Source organism: Lathyrus oleraceus, chromosome 6 (genome assembly GCF_024323335.1).
Source record: "Lathyrus oleraceus cultivar Zhongwan6 chromosome 6, CAAS_Psat_ZW6_1.0, whole genome shotgun sequence".
Taxonomy (NCBI): domain Eukaryota; kingdom Viridiplantae; phylum Streptophyta; class Magnoliopsida; order Fabales; family Fabaceae; genus Lathyrus; species Lathyrus oleraceus.
Genome location: NC_066584.1, coordinates 30,984,078 through 31,007,672, shown reverse-complemented (window position 1 = coordinate 31,007,672; position 23,595 = coordinate 30,984,078). Strand labels below are relative to the sequence as shown.

The following is a 23,595-nucleotide window of genomic DNA, read 5'->3' as shown; positions in this document are numbered from 1 at the left end:
GAATGTGTGCTTGTTATGTATTATCTACCTTAGCATTCTTTAAACTGTTTATATTTGTTTGTTATTTCTTACCCCCTTTGCTTTGATGTTGTCTATCATAGACATCTTGCTGATACTCAAGAGTAGAGTTTGCTGGAGTAAGTGGAAGTTAGCTCCTGAAGTTACTTCGTTTAGTTTGTCGTTGTTTAGAAGTTTTACTTTGATCGTATAACATTGGGATTGGGAACATTTGATTGCTTTATTCAGTTTTTGTTTTTGCTAAAATCGAGAGTCGTATGTTATACTCTTGACGTTTAAACTTATGTTATAGTGGAGGCTTTTGCCACATTGTTTTAATTCAAATAAGGTATTTTAATTAGACTTAATCATTGTGAAGCATGCATATTTGATGATTTTCGCTGCAATGATACCATAAGCGAAGGTGAGCATGCGATGACAGGTGTATTAGAATGTTTTACCTCAATTGATAAGTGTTGTGGAACAGGTGTTGTTTTATGATGAGTGACATCCTAAACGTGTGCATTATGATCAATACTTGAATTATTCTATGATTTAACTGTTTCATGGTTTAGGGTGTTACACTATGCAACATAACTTGTTCATCATCACCATCTGACTGCTCTGCCTCTATCAATTGTTGTGCATACATACTCTCCGATAATCCAAATCTAGCATGATACCCTCAGGTGTCTCCTATATCTTTCAGGGCATCCTCTAGGTCAACTCACAAATAGGTCATCATTATCTCTAATGTCACATATCTTATAATCCTAAAGTTGTCTAATAATATTCCCTTGATCGAAAGATGCAGCAGGCATGACACATCGTCTAGTGTGATGGACATTTCACCATGTGGAAGATAAAAAGATGATGTCTCAAAGTGTCATCTATCAACGAACGTTAACAACATATTGTGGTTAATAGTAGTATAACCGATCTTGCATAAGTCTTACAACTCAGATAGTTGCTTTACATCTTGAAACCATTGTTCTTAAGGTTGTTGCGGCCTCACAATTTTCTAACCATGATTGATGCATTTCAAAACATCACAATACTGCATTTTAAAACATCACATCGAAAAATTAGAATATCATAATACATTTATTTCAAAAAATAAAAAACAGATAAATTCAAGGATAATTATTTATTTTTATCACTATTAAATCGTAGTAAAACAAAATCTATTTATTTTCACAATGAGATCATGACTATTGATTGGTCAAGCTAATATCCATTATTACTCAAGTTAGCGTTTTTATAGTGTCACTTTTTTATTTTCTAGAGAGAGAAAAAGGCAAGCACATCAATGTTTGAAGACAAAATCATTGAGTCACTAAGAATGCCAATTCCTAAGTCTACGTCCATAAAGACAAATAGAGGCATTGCCCAGCTAACATTCAATTGTATTTTTCTTTATAAAAAAAATTTGAATGGTTTAGAAATCACTTGAAAACATGATAATGTTATATTTTTGAAAATAAATAAATTTAATAAAAATATTCAAAGTCTTAGTCATACATAAATATCTAATTTTGTTGTCATTACTTAATACTCATGTGAGAGTTTTCATAATGTAGTAAGGAAAAAGGATGCCTTAGCATTTAATTTTCAATAGACAAGGAATATTCTTAAATGTTAGTACTACTAACAACTAAGCCCCAATTTGAAAACCGGCAACCAAGCTTCAATTTAAAACTCGCCTATCCGATCTAAGAAGAATTTTTATGTCACCCTCCAAATTGTAGTTGACACTTTTTATTAGATCTTTTTTTTTAAATTGTTAAATTTTGGATCTTTTATGCAGTTATAGAATATTTCATTAAATTTCTATTTGGAAGTAGAATTACTGAATTTATTAAAAATTATTGGATATTTTGCAAAAATATATTTAAAAAATTGGAAATTTACAAAATTGCCCGTAAAATATTAAGTTTTCTAGAATTTTTTTGAAGAACTTCTGGTTTTTTAAAAAATCTTAAAAGTAAATATAAAAAAAATCAGAAAAAAAATAAATTTACTGAATTTTTTGAAAATTTTCAAAAATTTGAAAAGTCGATAAAAAGTGTTATATATATATATATATATATATATATATATATATATATATATATATATATATATATATATATATATATATTAACAAAGTTAAACAGATAAAACACATATGTATGAAACTGTCAATAATAGGAAGAATATGATGTTAAAGTTCTGGACAACGATATCGATATCACATTGAAATCATCATACATTTCTCACAACCCTCTATACCAAAATTCAACCTCACAACCCTGCATACCAAAATTCAACCGCATGCATTTGATCAATTCAACCCAATTCTTCCTCGTCCTATAGAAGTGTTCTATGATATGTGGTCTATTAATATTTGCTTTTTTTTCCTTAAAGATTAAAATATATTTTATAATTTTTTGAATAAAAATAATTATTTTTCAAATTACATTTTTTATAACTATTCATATAAAGTAAAATAACATTAATTACTTATAACTATATATATTTGTGTTTTCATATTTTACTTAATACTAATAAAAGACTTATAAATTCATATGGATTGTGTAATGTCGATATAATTATTGAATAGTTGTGTTATATTGATAGTTAAGAAATGTAGATAAAAGTATACTAATGAATAAATAAATAAAGTTCTGTCAATATAAACTAGAACATGTCTCTTAAAGAATAAACTAAGTTATGTTATATATATATATATATATATATATATATATAATATATATATATATATATATATATATATATATATAAAAGTGTAATTTTCCAAATTAAAACATACCATTAATATTAAGTTGTCTTTTTTAAATAAACTAGAATATGTTTCGATATTGGATCTATTCAATAAAATATCGATGCATCTTAATTATATTTAATTAAATTCATAATATATATATATATATATATATATATATATATATATATATATATATATATATATATATATATATATATATATATATATATATATATATATATAATTGGATCTATTCATACTATCACCCTATAAAGTATAAGAAATCGTAATTTCAGTATAAAGTCACAAACATATATTTAAGAAAACATAAATAACTAAAATGTAGTCTCTTCCCGAACTCTTTTTTGGATTCATTCTCAATCAAATAATTAAAATAATTAAAAGCATAAATCAATAAATAAAATATTATAATGATTGCTGAAAAATGAGAGTATTCACTTCAAAAAATGTATTTTCTCTACAAATGAGAAAGTATTCACTTCAAATGTATTCACTTCAAAAAAAAGAATGTATTTTCTCCACAAAATGAGTATTCACTTCAAAAGTAGTGAGTTGAATCAATTGGCAAAATGGGATATTAGTGGTTGAATCAAATAAAATGGGGTTTTTGTACTTTGTTCCCAAAATTTTACAAAGAAAACGACGTATTGTGAAATGGAGAAAACAATGACTAAGCCTATTACATCATATTACATTAAATTAACTAAAAATAATAAATAAATATAAAATAATAATTAAGAGTGAAGTAATTAAAAGTTGAAAATGATAATTATGGATACAAATAAAATTGTTTAATTAGTCTTAATCAAGATTAAGATATAATTTTTATAGTAGTTTATTTTCTTATATTTATAGTAGATAACACTTAATACAAGAAAAAGGACCAGCCGGGGACTAAGCCTATAAAAGGTCTGTTTATAACTAGATAAGCACTGAAGTCACAATTCGAAGCAAGTATTAACCAATTTTCACTTTTTAAGGTTAGAGTACCTTTTGTCTTCTCTTATTATCATATTTGTTTATTAAAAAAATAACAATTTTCACTTTCTAAACAGTTTTATGAATGAAAATGATGAAGCATGTGTTAACGGTTACTGCATTAACCATGGTGGTAGGAATAGTTGCACTCGCAGCTGATTCAGAACCAAAAACCTGCAACGAGATTCGCACTTGTGGAGATGCAGATATTCCATACCCTTTTGGCATATACAACAACAACCCGGACTGTTTCTCGGGTAGAAGATTAATTAAGCTCAACTGCACTGATAAATTCAAAATTCTTGCGGGTAACATACCGGTATTAAACATAAACCCCTCCGCATCTCAAATTGAAGTGTTGTTAACTGTCTCCAGGTATTGTGGCAAGGATGATAATAATATACCCAAACTTACCATAAGTTCTTATACCATTTCAAGCAAAGATAACAAGTTCCTAACCGTTGGTAATAACAGTTTCGGTTATCTTAACACTTACAGAGATGGAAACCATAACTACTCAACAGGGTGTTTAACAAGATCTTTCGGTGATCCAAGATCGATTGATAATGGAACATGTTCGGGTATAGGGTGTTGCCAAGTTGATATTCCTCCTCAAATGAGGCATATAAGTATAGAAGCTGAAAATTTTAATCGATCTTCGAAATCTTGTAGCTATTCATTTGTTGTCAAGAATGGTAACTATACTTTTTCTTCCACTCATTTATCACAAGGTTTCCCTAAGAAACTACCTGTCATTTTTGACTGGACCATTGGTAAGGAAAACTGCACTTCTGCCAAGAATAATGGAGCCAATTATGGGTGCAAGAACAATAGCAAATGTGATGACAAGGACACAGATTATGGTTATCGATGCAAATGCAATCCAGGCTATAAAGGAAATCCTTATCATCCCATTGGCTGCACAGGTCAATTTTTTATTGCAACTTTTACAATTTTGTTTTTTTTTATTTTCATAGTCAACCTCAAAACAAACCCACCCGATCATTTATATGCCATAAGATTTAATAAAATTAGAAAATTCTTAAAAAATATAAATAGACCAATTATTTAATAAATTTAAAAAATAACTTGTCTCTTAAAAATAAAAATGTTAAAAATAATACAAAAAAAATGTTAAAAAATAATACTTAGTCTTTAAATTATCTGGATTTATTGGTCTACTAATAATAGTATTGTATGAGAATAAATTTGAACTAAGTTGCAGTTGGAAGTAATATAGTATTAATTTTGTATTTTTATTTAAAATAGTAAAAAATAATTATTAATGTTATGTCAACAAGTTTACAGGTTATAAATCTCAAATCTAATATATAGGTTAGGTTTATCCTAAATAAACCGATTCGAATAATTTCTTAGTTGGTTAGGTTTATATTGGCGAGAAGATCTATACTCATAAATACTTTTAAATTTATATATATATATATATATATATATATATATATATATATATATATATATATATATATATATATATATATATATATATAAATAAAAACTAAATAATAAATTGAATTAATTTTAATAGTGATCATATGTATGAAACAAAAATAGGATACCGAAAAGCATTCAAACTAAAGATGGAAACATGTCAAATCAGACCGACGGACAGAATCATACGGTCTAACTTACATAGATCAAAGTTAGACCAGACTTTTTTTTAAGTAGAAAAAGTCTAAACTTTTTTATAAGTCTATTTAATTAAATAGAGAGGCTATAGGTCATAAAAAAGTCTATAAAGCCAACCTATTTTTAATAAATTTAATATTTTTTATATTATGTTTGGTACTTTATATTAAAATACAAAAGTAAAAGTTTAGTTAGAATTTATGAAAATAAATTTAAAAAATTTGATAAATAATGTCATAAATTGTTTTCACGAATACTTCCGAACAAATAATACTATAAAACTTATAAGTATGATTTGACATTTCTTTTGTAAATGAACCTATTAGTGAAGAATATCTACATTAAAAAAAGATAGTGAGGGAAAGAGAAAAAGTCAAAGGGAAAACATTGAAATGTGAGGATATATTGTATTTGTTAGTTAGTAATATTATAACTTAAAAATATGGCTACTTGCTAATCAAATTGTATATATGGGTTTACAGACATCAACGAATGTGATAACCACACACATAAATGCCACACTAAAGCAAAATGTACAAACACTGATGGGAATTACACATGTTCCTGTCCAAAGGGGTCTTCTGGAGATGGAACATTGAATGGAGGGTGTCAACGAAATGCAAATAGAATAGTACTACCTACTGTCCTTGGTGAGCAACAAAACACATCTAATTTTATTTTATCTTCATCTTTTTTCCAAATCTTATGTGTGTTCATTAATTATATATATGTAATATTAGTTTTGGTTCAATATATTTTGGATGCAGGAGCAGGAGCAGTATTTATTGTTCTGTTTGTGATGATAATTTTCTATTTAATAAACCAAAAAAGGAAACTTACCAAATTGAAAGAGAAATTCTATAAGCAGAATGGAGGTTCTATTTTGGAACAGAAACTTAGTCAAAGACAAGACTCATCATCATCTCAAATAGCTCATATTTTCAAAGAAAATGAATTAAGGAAAGCCACAAACAACTTTGATGAGAGCTTAATCATAGGTAGAGGAGGTTTTGGTACAGTTTTCAAAGGGGAACTAAAAGATAATAGAATTGTTGCTATCAAAAAGTCCAAATCAATAGACGAAAACCAAATTGAGCAATTCATTAATGAGGTGGATGTTGTCTCCCGAATAAATCACAGGAATGTGGTTAAACTCTTGGGATGTTGTCTAGAAACAGAAGTTCCTTTGTTGGTTTACGAATTTGTTAGCAATGGTACCCTTTCTGATTTTATACGCACAGAAATAGGTAAGGTGAATAATGTATCTTGGAAAACCCGTCTTAAGATCGCAGCAGAGGTAGCTGGAGCTTTGTCATATCTACATTCAGCTGCCTCAATACCTATTATCCACAGAGATGTCAAGAGTGATAACATTCTTTTAGATGAAACCAACACTGCCAAAGTATCTGATTTTGGAGCTTCAAGATTGGTTCCACTTGATCAAATAGAGATAGCCACGATGGTGCAAGGAACTTTTGGCTACTTAGACCCAGAGTATATGCAAACAAGCCAATTGACCCAGAAAAGTGATGTCTATAGTTTTGGAGTAGTTCTCGTGGAGCTGCTTACGGGGGAGAAGCCTTTTAGTTTTGGTAGGGCGGAAGACAGAAGAAGTCTTGCTATGCACTTTCTGTCTTGCTTGAAAAATGACAGTGTGCATGAAGTTATTCATGATGGTATGTGGAATGAAGAAAACAAACAAGAGATCAAGGAGGTTGCTGTTCTTGCGGCAAAGTGTTTGAGACTAAGAGGGGAGGAAAGACCAAGCATGAAGAAAGTAGCTACGGAATTGGAGAGAATAATGGACAAGCACTCTTGTATCAACGAAGACATAAACGACGAGGAGAGTCGCTACTTGCTTCATGAATCATCTTCTAGCAGTTATGAACTTGGTGATAGCAGCAAACAAGGAGATTGTGGGTATGACAGCTTGAAAAATCTTGTATTGATTAAGTTGGATGATGGAAGATGATTGTGAGATGACAAAATGCAGTTCCCTTTCGTTGTTTTAGATTTCTTTTCTTGCATATTCCATTTTATAATTCTGTTGTAATCTGTTTTATATAATGTGTTGTGTTTATGTGCATGTAATTCAGATTGTAATGATTTTGATAAAGTAGAGACAGAGATTGAAGTATTGTATAATAAAATTGTCAAAATTATGGAATAGTCATAAAAATCCAAGTATTGGTATTGTTGTATATCGTATAGTTTTCATTGCTTATGAGAATGATTGAATGATTGAATGTAGTATACATCTAAGTATCTAACATAGCAAACTATGGAATGAAAATCAGACAGAAAAACATAATAAAACCTCTAATATATGTTTGGAAAATCAAACTATAAGAAAATGTATAGTTAATTCGTACCTTACACCAAGAGTTAAATTCAAATGGACGTATAATAGAAGGATGGATATTCACCTGCAATAACTTCATAGAACCCAATGATCTGCAAAGTAATAAATGATACATGTGTTATAAAGGATCCAAAAATTCATCATAGTGAAACTAATTCAATAATTTATTGAAATTTCATGTGGCAGGAGAAGGAACAAGCACAAAAAAAGGAGATAAACCAGTAGAATCTCATAAGAACGAAGAAATTCCAATCGCTTTGTTATACTAGTAAACATAAAAATAAATTTAAAATAACCTAACTCTGTTATAATGTAGCAATTTGAAATTGAATGCATTAATCACTAAACAAGTTATAACAAACCCTAATGTTAAAACAAAATACAAATTGATACACACTCCTATATGAAAAATCGATTATATACAAATTGATACACACTCCTATATGAAAAATCGATTATATACAAATTGATACACACTCCTATATTTCAAAATCAGAATGAGATTATCGCAATGCACAAACTTGTATGGATCCTAAATAATTAAATCAAGAGTCGAGAATCGATAATCAAGAAGAAGAAATCAGTATCCAATGGTTGTATACAGTCGAAATGTGTTGCGAGGGAGAAGAAGACGGTACCGAAATGCAGAAAACCATTCTCAAAGAGAAGCTCCAAAATGGATTCTCACAAGAGTAAAAACGGCGCTAAAATTTATTTTTTATTATAAATTATTGTCTGAATAATCATAAAGTTATACTTCCTTTTAAAAATAATCACTTCAATCGATTCAGTCAAATATTTAATAGTCATTTTTTGTGTTTGAAGCAAATCATCAACTAACTAGTGGAGTTATAGTTGGTTCAGTTATTTGACTAACATGAATTAATTTAATATATGAGTCATTCATCTTTTTGAATTATATTATCAAGTATTCATCTATAAGGTAAAAAAGTATAAAAGTCATGTTAATTTTAAAACACACTTACCTCAATTTAATGGATCATCTCCCAAATATTTGCAAAAGTTTTGTCCAACAAGAAAGAAAGATTGTATCACCCATAGATGGATCAAAACTATTAGCTTTTCCGAATGGTCAATATCAAGGTAGAATACTAATCTTTTTCGTGGGAAGAATACTATAGGAGGTTGATCTTTCAATGGTCGAGATAGAGGTACGGAATCTGCACTCATTGTGGTATGACCAATAATACCATCATACTTGCTTTAAGAAGCATGTTTACTCTCCTTATTGGCAACAACAGAAAAGTCATATCAATAATGTCTCATATGATAGCACTCATGATAAGGAAATCCAACCTGAGTCTCCTGAGGATCAGGACCTCAACTCTCAAATTCCATCAGTTTTACCCTTGATCATCATAAAGCCTTATTAGCCTTACTTTAGCGATCATTATTATCAAGTTCTCATAGTGTCAATCATCTTGTCACTCAACCAAAATTCAATACAGATATTATCTGCACCTTACCTCATCATGTCAAATCTAAAGATTTCATTCTTGACACTGGTGACTGACTATGCTTGCTTCTCTCAAAAAATTTACCTGCTTGAAAAGAATATCTCCCATTACAGTTAAACTCCCTATGGTTATTTAGTCACCATTGAATTTATTGGAACTATTCTATTTGATTCACATTTCATATTAACCAATATTTTATACATGCATCACTTTTCTTTTAACCTCATATCAGTTCCTAAAGTGGGTTTTTTTACAAAAATAACCCACTTTTTCAAGAAAAATCCCAAAATACCCCCGATTTCAAAAAAATCCCAAAATACCCCACTTTTAGGAGGAACCGCCAATTGAATTGGAGACTCCTCTTAAAACTGGAATGGAGGCGCCAATTGGATTGGCTAGGGCAGGTGCCCTAGCCAATCCAATGGGCGCCCCTGTGTGGGTTTTAAGAGGAGTCGCCAATTCAATTGGAGACTCCTCCTAAAATGCATTTTTTGTCTTATAAATAGATGCGTTGTGTGACTAATTGTTCCACATCTCATATAATCATTTGGCTATCATGTTTGGTGTTCGTCGCCGATACGAAAAGGTGATTTATGCGAGAGAAAAACCTCAAATGTTGATGTTGTTTTGGAACATCACCATGTTCGATCAACTGAAGAGGGAGCTGGTTCGTTGGTTAGATGGGAAAATACCAGAAGGGGAAAAATTAGAAGTATTGAGAGACTTGACAGTATCTTTGGTTGGGTGCGAATGAAGACTGATAAGGATGCTAGGGAAATGATGTTCGGTCGAGACGACATCAATTTGATTGTTGTAATCAGTTAAAAATATATATGTTTTCAGATGTTTGTTGTGAACCTCGTTGTAACAAGAACTTGATGATATATAATGGTTGAAGGTTACAGAAATACAATGTTACAATTTTCTTAAGACCTAGATGATGCTCCTCGATTGGGACAGTTGTTCTTGTTGTGTCCTAGGTTGACGACATATACTACATAATCTTATCATTTTATCTGTGGAATCCATCTCTGTTCTGATACGTGTGCTGTTTGGCCTTCCTTTCTTCTTTCTACGCATCTCGTCATTGTGCCAAACAATATCACCTTCATATGGAAGCCAGTAATCCTCCATTGGTAGTACTGAGAAGTTTTGAGTATATACATTCATGATGGTGTTGGCCTTGTACACATCAGATAAATGGTTGTAAGCGTCTTGGCGAGTATAAGCGCATGCTGCAATGACATGGGAGCAAGGTATACGGAAGGCTTGTGTAGCGGGGTATTCGTTACCATTAGAGATATTGACTAAATCCAAGGTAAATCATACAAGTCGAGTCGCCACCGCACTTCTATTTATCCAAAGGAATGGTTAGAAAGCGAACAAAAACCTAAAAGTTTTATCGAATCAAAAACTAGTAAAAATGTCAGAGATCTGGGTAAGGGGGTTGGTTATGCAATGGGAAGGTATTAGGCACCCAAAGCATCCTAGGTACTCCTAGGGAGCCCTTTTCACATTTGTTGCAAAGGTTGTTGTTTTTTTTTTGAAAATTTATTTGTGCAAACATGATTGAAGGGATGAGAAAAGCGTGTATGTGTATCTAATGTACTACTTACTAAAAGAAGGGTCAAAAGAAAATGACTCGCACGGACGTCGCATCCACTGCATACGTATCTCATCTGAATCTGAGAATCACAGTCTTCGTAGCTCGGCTACCTATGGGTTAAAGAGGAGTGTGCTCGCTAAGACATCGCATCTTATGCCTACGTATCTCATCTGGGATGAAAATCAGAGCAAAACGTAGTTCGACCACCTATGGGGTAAGGGTTGTGTTTTGGGGTGAACGACGTTACTACGCAATCTATCGGATGCTCGACCTTTGGAGACTTACTCGCCTGTAGTAGAAGGAGATAACATGTTCTTAGGAGAAGAAAAATCAATGAGTTTGGGGTGTTTAGGGATGCTCATGCAAAAAGGCAGTCCTAGATGAAGGAATCGCGCTACCTTAAATGACATGCCACGAGAGGCTATACGAAACCTAAGAAATCGGTAACATGCGGGAAAAGTAAAGGGATCGAGAGATCTACCGTACGGATAAAGATCCGAAGTAACAACAATTAGATAAATAAGAAACCCAAAGACTCTTCCAAGCTAAACACCATCAAAGAAAGCGAGTCAGTAGAGGTAATCGGAATAGACCTCCAGGTGGTACCCCACAAATAAAGTGGAACACCAAGCAAGCTATCTCTGCAAGAGTCATGTGAGCCCTCACAAAACAAAACTCAACAAACAGGTTAGAGAAACAAGATAGGGTAATCAAGAGTTGCCCCCAAATCATGCCATTAAAATTCACAAAAAGCTCACAAAAAGCAACCAAGGGTAGGAGGCCTAAACCTCTTGTCAAACACATGCATCAAAAGGGTATCAAATTCACCCATAATACCTCATACATTCAGAGCATTCAAATTAAAAGCATAAAGTAATGGGAATAAGGCAAACCTGACTGGAGAGACCGAATGAAATTGAATTGCCCGGTTGGGTTTGCAAAGCAATCTTAGGGTTTATATGAGAGGGAATTGGTTCTTTGCCGATGAGTTCCCTTCAGTCTCTGGAGGTTACTCTGAACTCTGTTAGCTCTTCTCTCACTATCTTTTTCCCTGCCAGGGTAATAGGAATAGAATTCTTTTGTTTCACTGAAACTCTGAATTTATAACCTGATTTTTGTGGACCTGTGGGCTCAAATGAGAGAGGACCAAGTCCAAAATTTTTCTGTTATATTTTATTTATTTATTTATTTATTTATTTATTTTATTTTATTTTTTATTTTAAACACGTGGGCTTCGCCTAGCGAGCATGACAGTTCAAGAAATTCCTCTGAGCGTAGGTGATTCTGGTGGCTTTTCTTGGGACTCGCTAAGCGACCCATTCTGCTCGCCTAGCGAGCATGACAGCTCATGAACAAACTTTTACTCCTTCAAGATTAACGTTTTGACTGACGAATAAACCCCATTTGAACCTGTTGGAAGTATCTCAAGCCATTCCCTTATGTTGACTGATCATCTAAATAGAACCCACAAAGTGTCTTGGATGATACTCAAGCTTCAAACAAAAGATGTTAGTGACACATTTTTGTGCATTTGGTTAGTAAACAAAAGTAAGAGAAACAATGATGTATAATTCAAGCATGCTTGGTGATCTCAAACCAATCACAAGGAGTCCCACCCAAAGGCAAAGGGAACCAAGATGCTAAAGATCCTTGAGGCAATGCAAATGCAATGTTATGATGCCATGAGGGATCTTAGTGTCAAAATTGGGGTCTTACAGATGCCCCTATTTAAGGTCATTCTAGCCGGAGAAGTGAAGGTTAAAATCTTCGTCTCGACGGGGTAGAATGGGCTTAAATAATAACAAAGAGACGAATTTTGGTCCCTAAGAGACCTTATGATGCAAATGTAGGTATGAAAAATGGTAGCACTCTGTGGAGATATGTGTCCACAAAAGCAAAGAAATCAGAAGCCACTGATAATCCATATGAGTAATTCACTCCATGGGACCAAGACCCTGGGGACTCTCCTAGGGATAGAAAAGGGATAAAAATGCGCGAGCAGGTCACGACTCAAAGCGTGGGGAACAGAATTCCAAAGGGAAAAGATCCAATGGAAAGACTCGAGCTGACTCGAAGATGCATGTATTGGGGAATATGCCAATACAGCAAAAAACTATCCACAACGGATACTTCGGATAAAATCTGGATGAAAACAATCCACTAAGGGACTTCGCTGGGGATGTCCACAAGGACACTCCTGGGGAAGCAGCGGGACGAGGTATTACCGGTTACTGGGTAATAAGCTCAAGGAGACATGTGATCTGAACGCCGGGTATGAGGGTGAGAGATACAACATGCTCAGGAAGAGATGAATATCCAAGACCGGTATAAGGGTGAGAGATATCAAAACTTCAAAACATCTGAGGAAAACCTAAAAGGTATACTTCAACTCAGGGATTCTAACTCCACAGGGGACAAAAAGTCATAATAGGGAGCAGAGAGGAAGGAACACCAGGGATACCGGTTACTGGGCATATAATAGGTGACCAACCAAGGCGTGAATTGGGGAATATTCCCAAAACACTCATCATCCAAAAGAGGGCTAAAAGCAAACTCGATTACAGGATGGATATTCGACTCCACAAAAGGGATACGAACCTTACTCAACTGGGGAAGAACAAAAGGCTTCAGACCCGAGAGTGCATGAGATATACTATTTATTACCGTCAGAACGTAGATAATATACTCGCATGGACGATTATCCACAACCGGTTACTGGTTTAATAAAGGATAAATCAACCGAAAAGAAAAGGCATCAGGATACCGAAACTAGGTATATAATGATGACCAATTCAGGGGAGAAACAATCGTTACCAACAACAACAAGGTAGACGAGAGATGACCCGCTGGGGATAAATTGCGTAATCAGGGCAATTATCCAAGCAGATGAGGGGATATCATCACCGAATATTGGATGAAGATAACTTTCACCAATTAAAGATGAGCAAAAATAGTTACTCTACAAAAAGGGAAGAAATAGGGTTTATAACTACCGGTATGAGGGTAGAGAAACACAGACTCCGTCGGGGATAATAATTACTAATTATTGAGCAATTATTCATTTACCACGGGGAAACAGGAAAAGAGTCTCAAGAGACCGATCTAGGATCAAACTAGATAGGCACACCAAATCAAGACTTGTCCCAGTGAGGATATAACTCAATGGGGAAAACCATCCCAGTATATGTGTTGGGAAGGAACAAAAACAATCAACATCCACGAGGATATAACCCGGTGGGGAATATGGAAGAAAGGATATACGCTTTCTGCCTATGGAGCTGACTCTATATGGAGAGATCAGACACACACATGTCTGCTTGGGGAAGTATATCACCAAATAGTAGGAGACAGCAAACAACGATATATGGAAAAGAATGCAACATGAATATCTGAATGTTATAATTATGCATGTATGCGCGTGGTTTATGTATGATGTATGTTGATAAACAGACATATTTAACACAACCAGGTCCAGGAATCAACCACCCGGTACTACATCTCAAGAGAGAAAGCCAAGTTCATCGGAGAGTATCCAATCTGCTGGGGATCAGAGATACCAGGAAGCAAAGAACTCTGCAGGGGATGAATCATCAATCATTCCAGCTGGGGACGAGAGTTATCACAGACAAGGTCCACCACACCAACAACTCTACTGGGGAATCTATCCGAGGAGATAAAGGATTTATCGGGATCAACCACCAAATATCGCTCTTGCCCAAAGAGATCCCAGCTGCTGAGGAAGAAAGATTGCTACTCTGCTGAAGGGAAGAGAGGTGACTCTCAATAAGCAATCCACTTGGTAGGATAAACCACAAGGGGTTCCGGAGGGAGGAGATACAGTCATGCCAGAAATATGGACAAAAATCTTACCCTGTTGGGGATCGTACCACCCTTGGGAGAGCACTGAGGATCTCCTAAGTATCCTTTCGTCATTGTGAATGTTCACTTTGTTTAAAAACAAATTATAAAAAATTTGATCGTTTAAAACAATGATATTTTCTTAATCAAAACATGCAATACATTTGTTGAATAGAAACAGATAAGAGTGCCAATAATTGGATAAAAGGCTCAAATTTATTTGATAGAATGGTAGTCTGCGAATGGCAAGACTCCATAGATCTTTACAAATTTGAAATTGGTGATATATATTGGAAAAGGGCTACATTGAACATAATGACCATTTCTCCACCAATTCTGAATCCGATGTATTTGAAGCTTTGGCTGATAATGAGCAAGGATCTCTGACGGACGACAGTTGTAGAACAAAGTCTTGTCAGGATGCAGTTACTTGCCAAATCCCTAATTTTTGCCTAGATTTCCCCAGGATGAGGTACTCAATCTAGCGGGATACATATATCATTATTATATATTTTTTGTGTCTCTAACGTTTGCCTGGATCGCCCTTTCGGGTTTTCAATCCACCGAGACGCTCATTTTTGCCTAAGCCGCCCTTTCGGGTTTTCAACTTAGCGAGCTATTTAGTTTTTATTTTTTTAGGCGAAGTATTTCTTGACTGCATCTGAATTCACAAGACGAGTGAAATCCTCCCCATCCATAGTTGTAAGTATCAAAGCACCGCCTGAAAAGGCTCTCTTAACAACATACAGACCCTCATAGTTCGGAGTCCACTTGCCCCTGGAATCGGGCGCGAAAGACAAAACTTTCTTGAGCACAAGGTCACCTTCTCGGAACACACGAGGCTTGACCTTCTTATCAAAAGCTTTCTTCATCCTCTGCTGATATAACTGACCGTGGCACATGGCAGTCAATCTCTTTTCTTCTATCAAGTTCAGCTGGTCATAACGACTCTGAACCCATTCAGCATCAGTCAACTTGGCCTCCATCAAGACTCTCACTGATGGGATCTCCACCTCTGCTGGGAGTACCGCCTCCATGCCATAAACAAGAGAGAAAGGGGTTGCCCCTGTTGAAGTGCGGACAGATGTACGATAGCCATGCAAAGCGAATGGCAACACCTCATGCCAATCTTTGTACGTAACAACCATCTTCTGGATAATTTTCTTGATATTCTTGTTAGCAGCTTCAACAGCCCCATTCATCTTGGGTCTGTACGGAGAAGAATTATGATGTGCAATCTTGAATTCACTACACAGCTCTTTCATCATCTTGTTATTCAAGTTAGATCCATTATCAGTAATGATCTTATTTGGCACACCATATCGGCATATGAGTTGATTCTTGATAAACTTCACGACCACCTGCCTGGTCACATTTGCATACGACGCCGCTTCAACCCACTTGGTGAAGTAATCAATTGCTACGAGAATAAATCTGTGTCCATTGGACGCTTTCGGCTCTATCATGCCAATCATGTCAATTCCCCACATGGAGAAAGGCCATGGTGATGAGATCACATTCAAAAGTGTCAGGGGAATATGAATCTTATCAGCATAAATCTGACACTTGTGGCATTTCTTCACAAATTTGCAGCAGTCAGACTCCATTGTCAGCCAATAGTAGCCTGCTCTCAACATCTTTCTAGCCATGGCATGTCCATTGGAATGAGTACCAAATGAACCCTCATGGACCTCAGTCATCAACAGGTCTGCTTCGTGTCTATCCACGCATCTGAGCAGAACCATGTCAAAATTTCTTTTGTAAAGCACTTCGCTATTGAGGTAGAAACTGCCTGACAATCTCCTCAAAGTCTTCCTATCTTTTACAGATGCCCCAGGCGGGTAAATCTGGCTCTGAAGGAAACACTTGATATCATAATACCACGGCTTATCATCTTTTACTTCTTCTACTGTAAATACATGAGCTGGTCTGTCCAAGCGCATCACGGTGATATTGGGGACTTCATTCCACAATTTAACCACAATCATTGAAGCAAGCGTAGCAAGAGCATCTGCCATCTGATTCTCATCTCGAGAAATATGATGGAAGTCAACCTCAGTAAAGAACGTTGAAATCCTCCTCGCATAATCTCTGTATGGAATGAGGCCAGGCTGATCCATTCACCCTTAATCTGATTAACAACGAGGGCCGAATCACCATATACATCAAGATGCTTGATCCTTAGATCAATACATTCCTCCAATCCCATAATACAGGCCTCATACTCAGCCATATTATTCGTGCATTTGAAAGTTAGCCTTGCTGTAAAAGGAATATGCGCGCCCTGAGGAGTAATAATCACGGCCCCAATACCATTTCCATACTGATTTACAGCGCCATCAAACACCATACTCCATCTGGAACCAGACTCTAGCCCTTCATCAAGTGTAGGCTGATCACAATCTTTCACTTTCAAATACAGAATTTCCTCATCCGGGAAGTCATACTGAACTGACTGATAATCTTCAATAGGCTGATGTGCCAAATGGTCAGCCAAGATACTACCTTTAATAGCCTTCTGAACTCGATACTCAATATCATACTCAGATAACAACATCTGCCAACGGGCAGTTCTCCCTGTTAAAGCAGGCTTCTCGAAGATGTACTTGATTGGATCCATTCTGGATATCAACCAAGTCGTATGATTTATCATATACTGGCGTAAGCGCTTAGCAGCCCAAGCCAAAGCACGACATGTCTTTTCAAGCATTGAGTATTGAGACTCCCAATCAGTGAACTTCTTACTCAGGTAGTAAATAGCATACTCCTTCTTCCCTGATTCGTCTTGCTGACCAAGGACACAACCCATCGAGTCTTCAAGAACAGTCAGATACATGATCAAAGGTCTTCCCTCTACAGGCGGAGACAGAATCGGAGGCTCAGACATATATTCTTTAATACTGTCGAAAGCTTTCTGGCAATCCTCGGTCCAATCATGGGACTGATCTTTCCGGAGGAGCTTGAATATAGGCGCACATGTGGCAGTCATGTGGGATATGAATCTGGAGATATAATTCAAGCGCCCAAGAAAACCTCGGACTTGCTTCTCAGTTTTAGGCGCATGCATCTCTTGTATTGCTTTGACCTTTGCAGGATCAACCTCAATACCTCTTTCACTAACAATGAAGCCCAATAACTTGCCAGAACGGACTCCAAATGTACACTTGTTGGGATTCAGACGAAGCTTATATTTCCTCAAACGCTGGAAAAGCTTTAACAAATGCTTTACATGTTCAACTTCCGTTCTTGACTTAACAATCATATCGTCAACATATACCTCAATCTCCTTGTGCATCATATCATGAAACAAGGTGGTCATAGCTCGTTGATACGTGGCTCCGGCGTTCTTCAAACCGAAGGGCATCACTCGATAACAGAATGTTCCCCAAGGTGTGATGAATGTTGTCTTCTCCATATCCTCGGGTGCCATCTTAATCTGATTATATCCGGAAAATCCGTCCATAAACGAGAAGACATTGAATTTAGCTGTATTGTCTACCAACATATCAATATGTGGTAGAGGGAAATCATCTTTCGGACTAGCTTTATTCAAGTCTCTATAGTCCAGACACATCCGGACTTTTCCATCTTTCTTAGGCACGGGCACAATATTGGTCACCCATTGAGGATATATAGAAGTCACTAGGAACCCCGCATCAATTTGCTTCTGAACTTCCTCTTTAATCTTCACCGCCATATCAGGATGAGTTCTTTTGAGCTTCTGCTTTACAGGCATACACTCAGGCTTTAGAGGTAGGAAATGTTGCACAATATCAGTATCTAGACCAGGCATGTCTTCATATGACCAGGCAAAGACGTCAACATATTCTCGTAGCAACTTAATCAACCCCTTCTTAACAGATTCTTCCAGAAGTGCCCCAATTTTTACCTCTCGCACACAATCTTCAGACCCCAAGTTGACTGTTTCTAGATTCTCAAGATGCGGCTGAATGATCTTCTCTTCATGCTCAAGTAGACGGGTGATCTCATCAGGAATCTCTTCAACATCATCCTCTTCCGCCTCAAATACAGGGAATTCAAAATTGGGAGATGGTGTTGGGTCATTATGTTCAATGGGTTTAGAAATCAACCTGCATAATGATTTTGGATATAAAAGAGATTTTAGAATTCAAACAAAGCAAATCATTATGCAGATGAAAAGATTGATTTTATTTTATTTTTTAGGGTTTTATGTGATCACCAATTTCATGCAAAAACAAAAAGGGAAAATAAATGGGAAAAACAAACATTTAACATGAATTTGTTGAATGAAAATATCATTGTATTTATGTTGCCAACAATGTTATCACTCCTCCTTTTGGCATGGGAGAAGGGTTTTTAAACAAAGTGATCATTACGTTGACTTATGGACAACTGTTGGAATATCCACAGCGACCCAATTGTTGCAGACCCCTCCAGGGATGATGAAATTGCCAGAATCCTCTGCATCTTCTTCTAAAACGGAAGCAGCCTCCTCATCTAGACCAGTGTGGATGAAACCTCCACTCTTGAATAACCCTTGCTTGTTGAAAGTACCAGAAGAAAAACCTATGCCAGCCCGGGACTCGTTGTCTTCTAACTCAATCATTTTTCCTAAACCAGTGGTTGCACCACGCTCAATGGCCATCTTTGCATCTTTGTAGGAAGCAAATGAAGGAGTTCTCTTCTCAATAGGCTCAGCAATAGATAAAGCTTGGAAAGGAGTTCCAACTTCAACCTCAGCATCTATATAAGAGAAGGAAGACAAATGGCTAACCAGGAGAGCCCTTTCTCCCCCTACCACCACCAGCTTCTTGTTTTTCACGAATTTCAATTTCTGGTGTAGGGTGGACGTCACGGCGCCTGCCTCGTGAATCCATGGTCTGCCTAAGAGACAACTATACGATGGGTGAATATCCATAACCTGGAAGGTAATATGGAAATCACTTGGTCCGATCTTGACTGGGAGATCAACTTCCCCAATCACAATTTTGCGAGACCCATCAAAAGCCTTCACAACTACTCCACTCTGCCTCATGGAAGGCCCTTGATATGATAGCTTTGAGAGAGTGGACTTTGGCAATACGTTCAATGATGACCCGGTGTCCACCAGCGCATTGGACATGGCGTCATCTTTGCAATTCATAGATATGTGTAAAGCCAAGTTGTGGTCTCTTCCCTCCTCAGGGAGATCAGAGTCACAAAAGCTCAGGTTGTTGCAAGCAGTAATGTTTGCAACAATGCTATCGAATTGCTCCAAAATGACATCGTGATCTACATATGCCACATCCAACACCTTCTGCAGAGCCTCTCGGTGTGGTTCTGAATTAAGAGTAAGGATAACACAGATATTTTGGATGGCGTTTGTAGAAGTTGGTCTACAACATTGTACTCGCTCCTTTTGATGAGTCTCAGCATCTCATCACAGTCTTCTTTCACATTGTCACTCGGGCCAACAGAAGTAGGAGTTTTCAGTATGGAGGAGGGCTTAACAGCAAGTGTCGGATTCGGAGAATTCACAGCGTTCCCGATCGGGCGTTCAACAAAATCAACATTAATTTGAGGCTTCAGCGGTGCTGAAAATACACGGCCACTACGGGTCTAACCGCTAACATCGGCAATATTCACAACAGAAGAAGAGGGCAAGGACACCTCTTTCCCATTCTCTACTGCTACGGCGTTGTAGCGATAGGGAACTGCCTTTTCAGAAGAGTAAGGCACAGGACGAGCAGGCTTAATGATCATAGCGGGAGAAGCCTTCTGCTTGCTACCATTGTACTTGATGATAACAGGCTCGGGTATCCGGAACACTAGGGAAATCACGTTGACCTCAGGCTCATTTTCATCAACATTCCTGTTTTGAAGAATCTCAATGACTCCTTCGTCCAGCATTTCCTGAACATCCTTGCGCACCTGGCAACAACCCAATCGGTTAACAAAGCAGACTCGGCATCTATCATGGTCATGCTCATAATGACTGTAGTCACCCAACAAACGATACATCTGGACCAGAGACTGTTGAATATGACTGACATATTTGACCTTGTATTTTCCAGGGCAACCTTGGACCATGTTGACAGATTTCCCATGTTCGGGCAATGGGTTCTTCTTCACATTAGGGCCTACGTCCTCAAAACATAGAATACCACACTGAAGGAGAATTGCGACCCAAAGCGCAGCGGAAATTAAAAAATTTCTCCTTTAGAGATCCTTACGAATGGTCATGATCAGTGATAGAATATTTACCTCTTGTGACGACTGAAACCTTTGGTGCAGATCTCTTGTGACGATCAAAACCTTTGATGCAGATCCACGAAGCGATCACGAACGTTGAACGATGACAACGTCTCTACTCAGTCCACACGAACGGGTTCCTTCAATCTCAGTGCTAGCTAGTACGAATGAAGGCTTTGAGTGAGAGAGAGAGAGTGATAGAAAACGAAAATAATGCAACCGCAATGAATGCTTCTGCACAAGGGTTCTATTTATAGAACCACTTGTGTGGGCTTCAAGCTAAAAGCCCACTTAAGTGTATTTTGGCCCATATCTTATAATATGCCCAAAATCACTTAAGCCCATGGTACCTTACCATATTTCGTATTCTACTCAAGTACACCGTACCTTACGATGTTCTATAATTCACTTAAGGGCACCGTACCTTACGGTATTCCTTAGTTACTCTATCTCCCATCAATCCGTCCTTTGTGTGTGACCCTGTAGGTTTTCGCGGCGTTGGCAATTATATTAAATCACGTATTTAACATAATAAACAGTGAGCGGTATCTAGCAACACATCACTGTTACCCAAGACACGAAAATGTCATGTGATCTGACAATTCCTTCTGTGATAATAATTATGTGTATAATTACCCTTTTGCCCTTATGTCTATATTGAACACAAGGCATAGACCGTGTCATCCTTGTCCAGTTCAATATTGGGCCCATAGACATTTATCCTGTTATGCAGGATGGGCAAATTCCATCTAGGTCACTCATGTCCCTCAGCATGCTTTGTGGAGTACCCATCAACTGTCTTTATGGTTATCCAGTTACGGACAACGTTGGATCAGCAATAAAACACTCGACTCTACATCTAGGATCCATAGTGGTTTCAGGTCGAAGAGTGGAATACACTATTATCACCATGAGAATAACTTATGACACCTTGCATAACTTTCTATATAGTATTCTCATAGCGGGTCAATCCGGTATAAATATTACTCCTAATATTCATACCTATGTTTAAGACTTGATAACTCTTTATCCATGATCCATGAGATGTGATCATCAGTCTACAAACATAATAGTCTTAATGCTTTAATGTTATCCCACTTCACACTAAAGCTCGACTACGGATACTTTAGGAATAGTGTCCTTATGTTTAATGTGTTCTCATGATTAAGTCACACTTAATACATTAAACGGACTATCTATTCCAGGGACTTTATTAATCAACCATAATAAAGAGAATGCCTTTTATTATTCGATACAAGTACCAAAATGTATTGGCCTCTAAGGCTTACACCAACAATCTCCCACTAGCACTAGAGCCAATCAGGTATACCCCTTATGCCCATTGATCTAGTATGGCCATCATGCTTCTGCTGTGCATGAGGCTTTGTCAGTGGGTCAGCTATATTGTCAAGTGTAGGTACTTTACATATTTTCACATCTCCTTTATCTATTATCTCTCGAATGAGATGATAACGCCTGAGTATGTGTTTGGATCGTCGGTGAGATCTAGGCTCCTTAGCTTGTGCGATAGCACCATTGTTATCATAATAGAGACCAATGGGATCCACAATGCTAGAGACTATGCCAAGTTTATTGATCCAAACAGCTTCCTTTGCTGCATTTAAGGCAGCAACATACTCGGCCTCAGTTGTAGAATCAGCAACTGCATCTTGCGTTGAACTTTTCAAGCTCACAGCGCCACCATTTAAGCAAAACACATAACCATTGGAATCATTCATATTAAAGCGTCTCAGCACCTTGTCTATGTACTCTGACTCAGGCCAAGCATTTTATGATATATCTCTATAGATTCTGATTCCTAATATATAGGCTGCTTCACCTAGGTCCTTCATAGAAAAGCATTTCCCCAACCAAGACTTTACTTGTTGCAGGGTAGGGATATCGTTTCCAATAAGTAATATGTCATCTACATATAATACCAGGAATACGATCATGCTCCCACTAACCTTCTTGTAGACACAAGGCTCATCTTCGTTCTTGATGAATCCATATTGTTTTACTGTTTCATCAAAACGAAGATTCCATGAGTAGGTCACAAGCTCATCTTGATCCATGAGTAATACATCACCTTGATCAGATATCCATATATCTCAGGTAGGTGACGTATCCTGCCTGACCTACGCTGGTCTTGTTCTACTTGAGCAGGTTGCTCTTACACAACTACTTGCGTTTCCTGCTCCAATTCCTCCATAGGTGTGTCGATGCTTTGTGATTCTTGAATTTCTTCAAGCTCTACTTTCCTCCCACTGGTTCCTTTGGAAATAAAATCCTTTTCTAGGAAAACTCCAGTTCGAGCGACAAACACTTTGCCCTCAGAAGGATTGTAGAAGTAACGCCCTCTTGTTTATTTAGGATACCCCACAAATAAGCATTTGTCAGATTTGGGCTCAAGCTTAGTTGAAATTTGTCGTTTCACATAAACCTCGCAACCCCAAATCTTCATGTAAGACATATGTGGTCTCTTACCACTCCATATCTCATATGGTGTCTTATCAACCCTTTTGGATGGAACACGGTTAAGTGTGTAGGCTGCTGTCAATAGTGTATGTCCCCAAATGGAGTTTGGAAGATCGGCGTGACTCATCATGGATCGGACCATGTCTAACAGGGTTCGATTCCTTCTCTCAGACACACCATTCCATTGGGG

At 36.5% G+C, this 23,595-nt stretch overlaps 1 protein-coding gene and 1 long non-coding RNA gene across 6 annotated transcripts; one reads left to right on the top strand and one right to left on the bottom strand.

Moving 5' to 3' along the window:
• Positions 1-522: 522 nt before the first annotated feature.
• On the bottom strand, positions 523-8,528 carry LOC127095918 (uncharacterized). Its single transcript, XR_007792690.1, has 3 exons — positions 8,411-8,528; positions 7,783-7,864; positions 523-1,054 (listed from the first exon to the last, which is right to left on the bottom strand). It is a non-coding gene; the product is annotated as an uncharacterized LOC127095918 (long non-coding RNA).
• On the top strand, positions 3,673-7,611 carry LOC127095916 (putative wall-associated receptor kinase-like 16). Of its 5 annotated transcripts, none has more exons than XM_051034546.1 (4): positions 3,673-3,765; positions 3,841-4,138; positions 4,262-4,689; positions 5,893-7,611. In XM_051034546.1, exons 2-4 carry the CDS (start codon positions 3,849-3,851, stop codon positions 7,380-7,382), a joined length of 2,208 nt encoding a protein of 735 aa, XP_050890503.1. In that variant the 5' UTR covers positions 3,673-3,765; positions 3,841-3,848; the 3' UTR covers positions 7,383-7,611. The 5 variants fall into 5 exon arrangements, with proteins under 5 accessions (XP_050890503.1, XP_050890502.1, XP_050890500.1 ...); XM_051034545.1 differs by having other exon boundaries at positions 3,841-4,689; positions 5,893-6,060; positions 6,178-7,611; XM_051034543.1 differs by having other exon boundaries at positions 3,841-4,689.
• Positions 8,529-23,595: the final 15,067 nt, after the last annotated feature.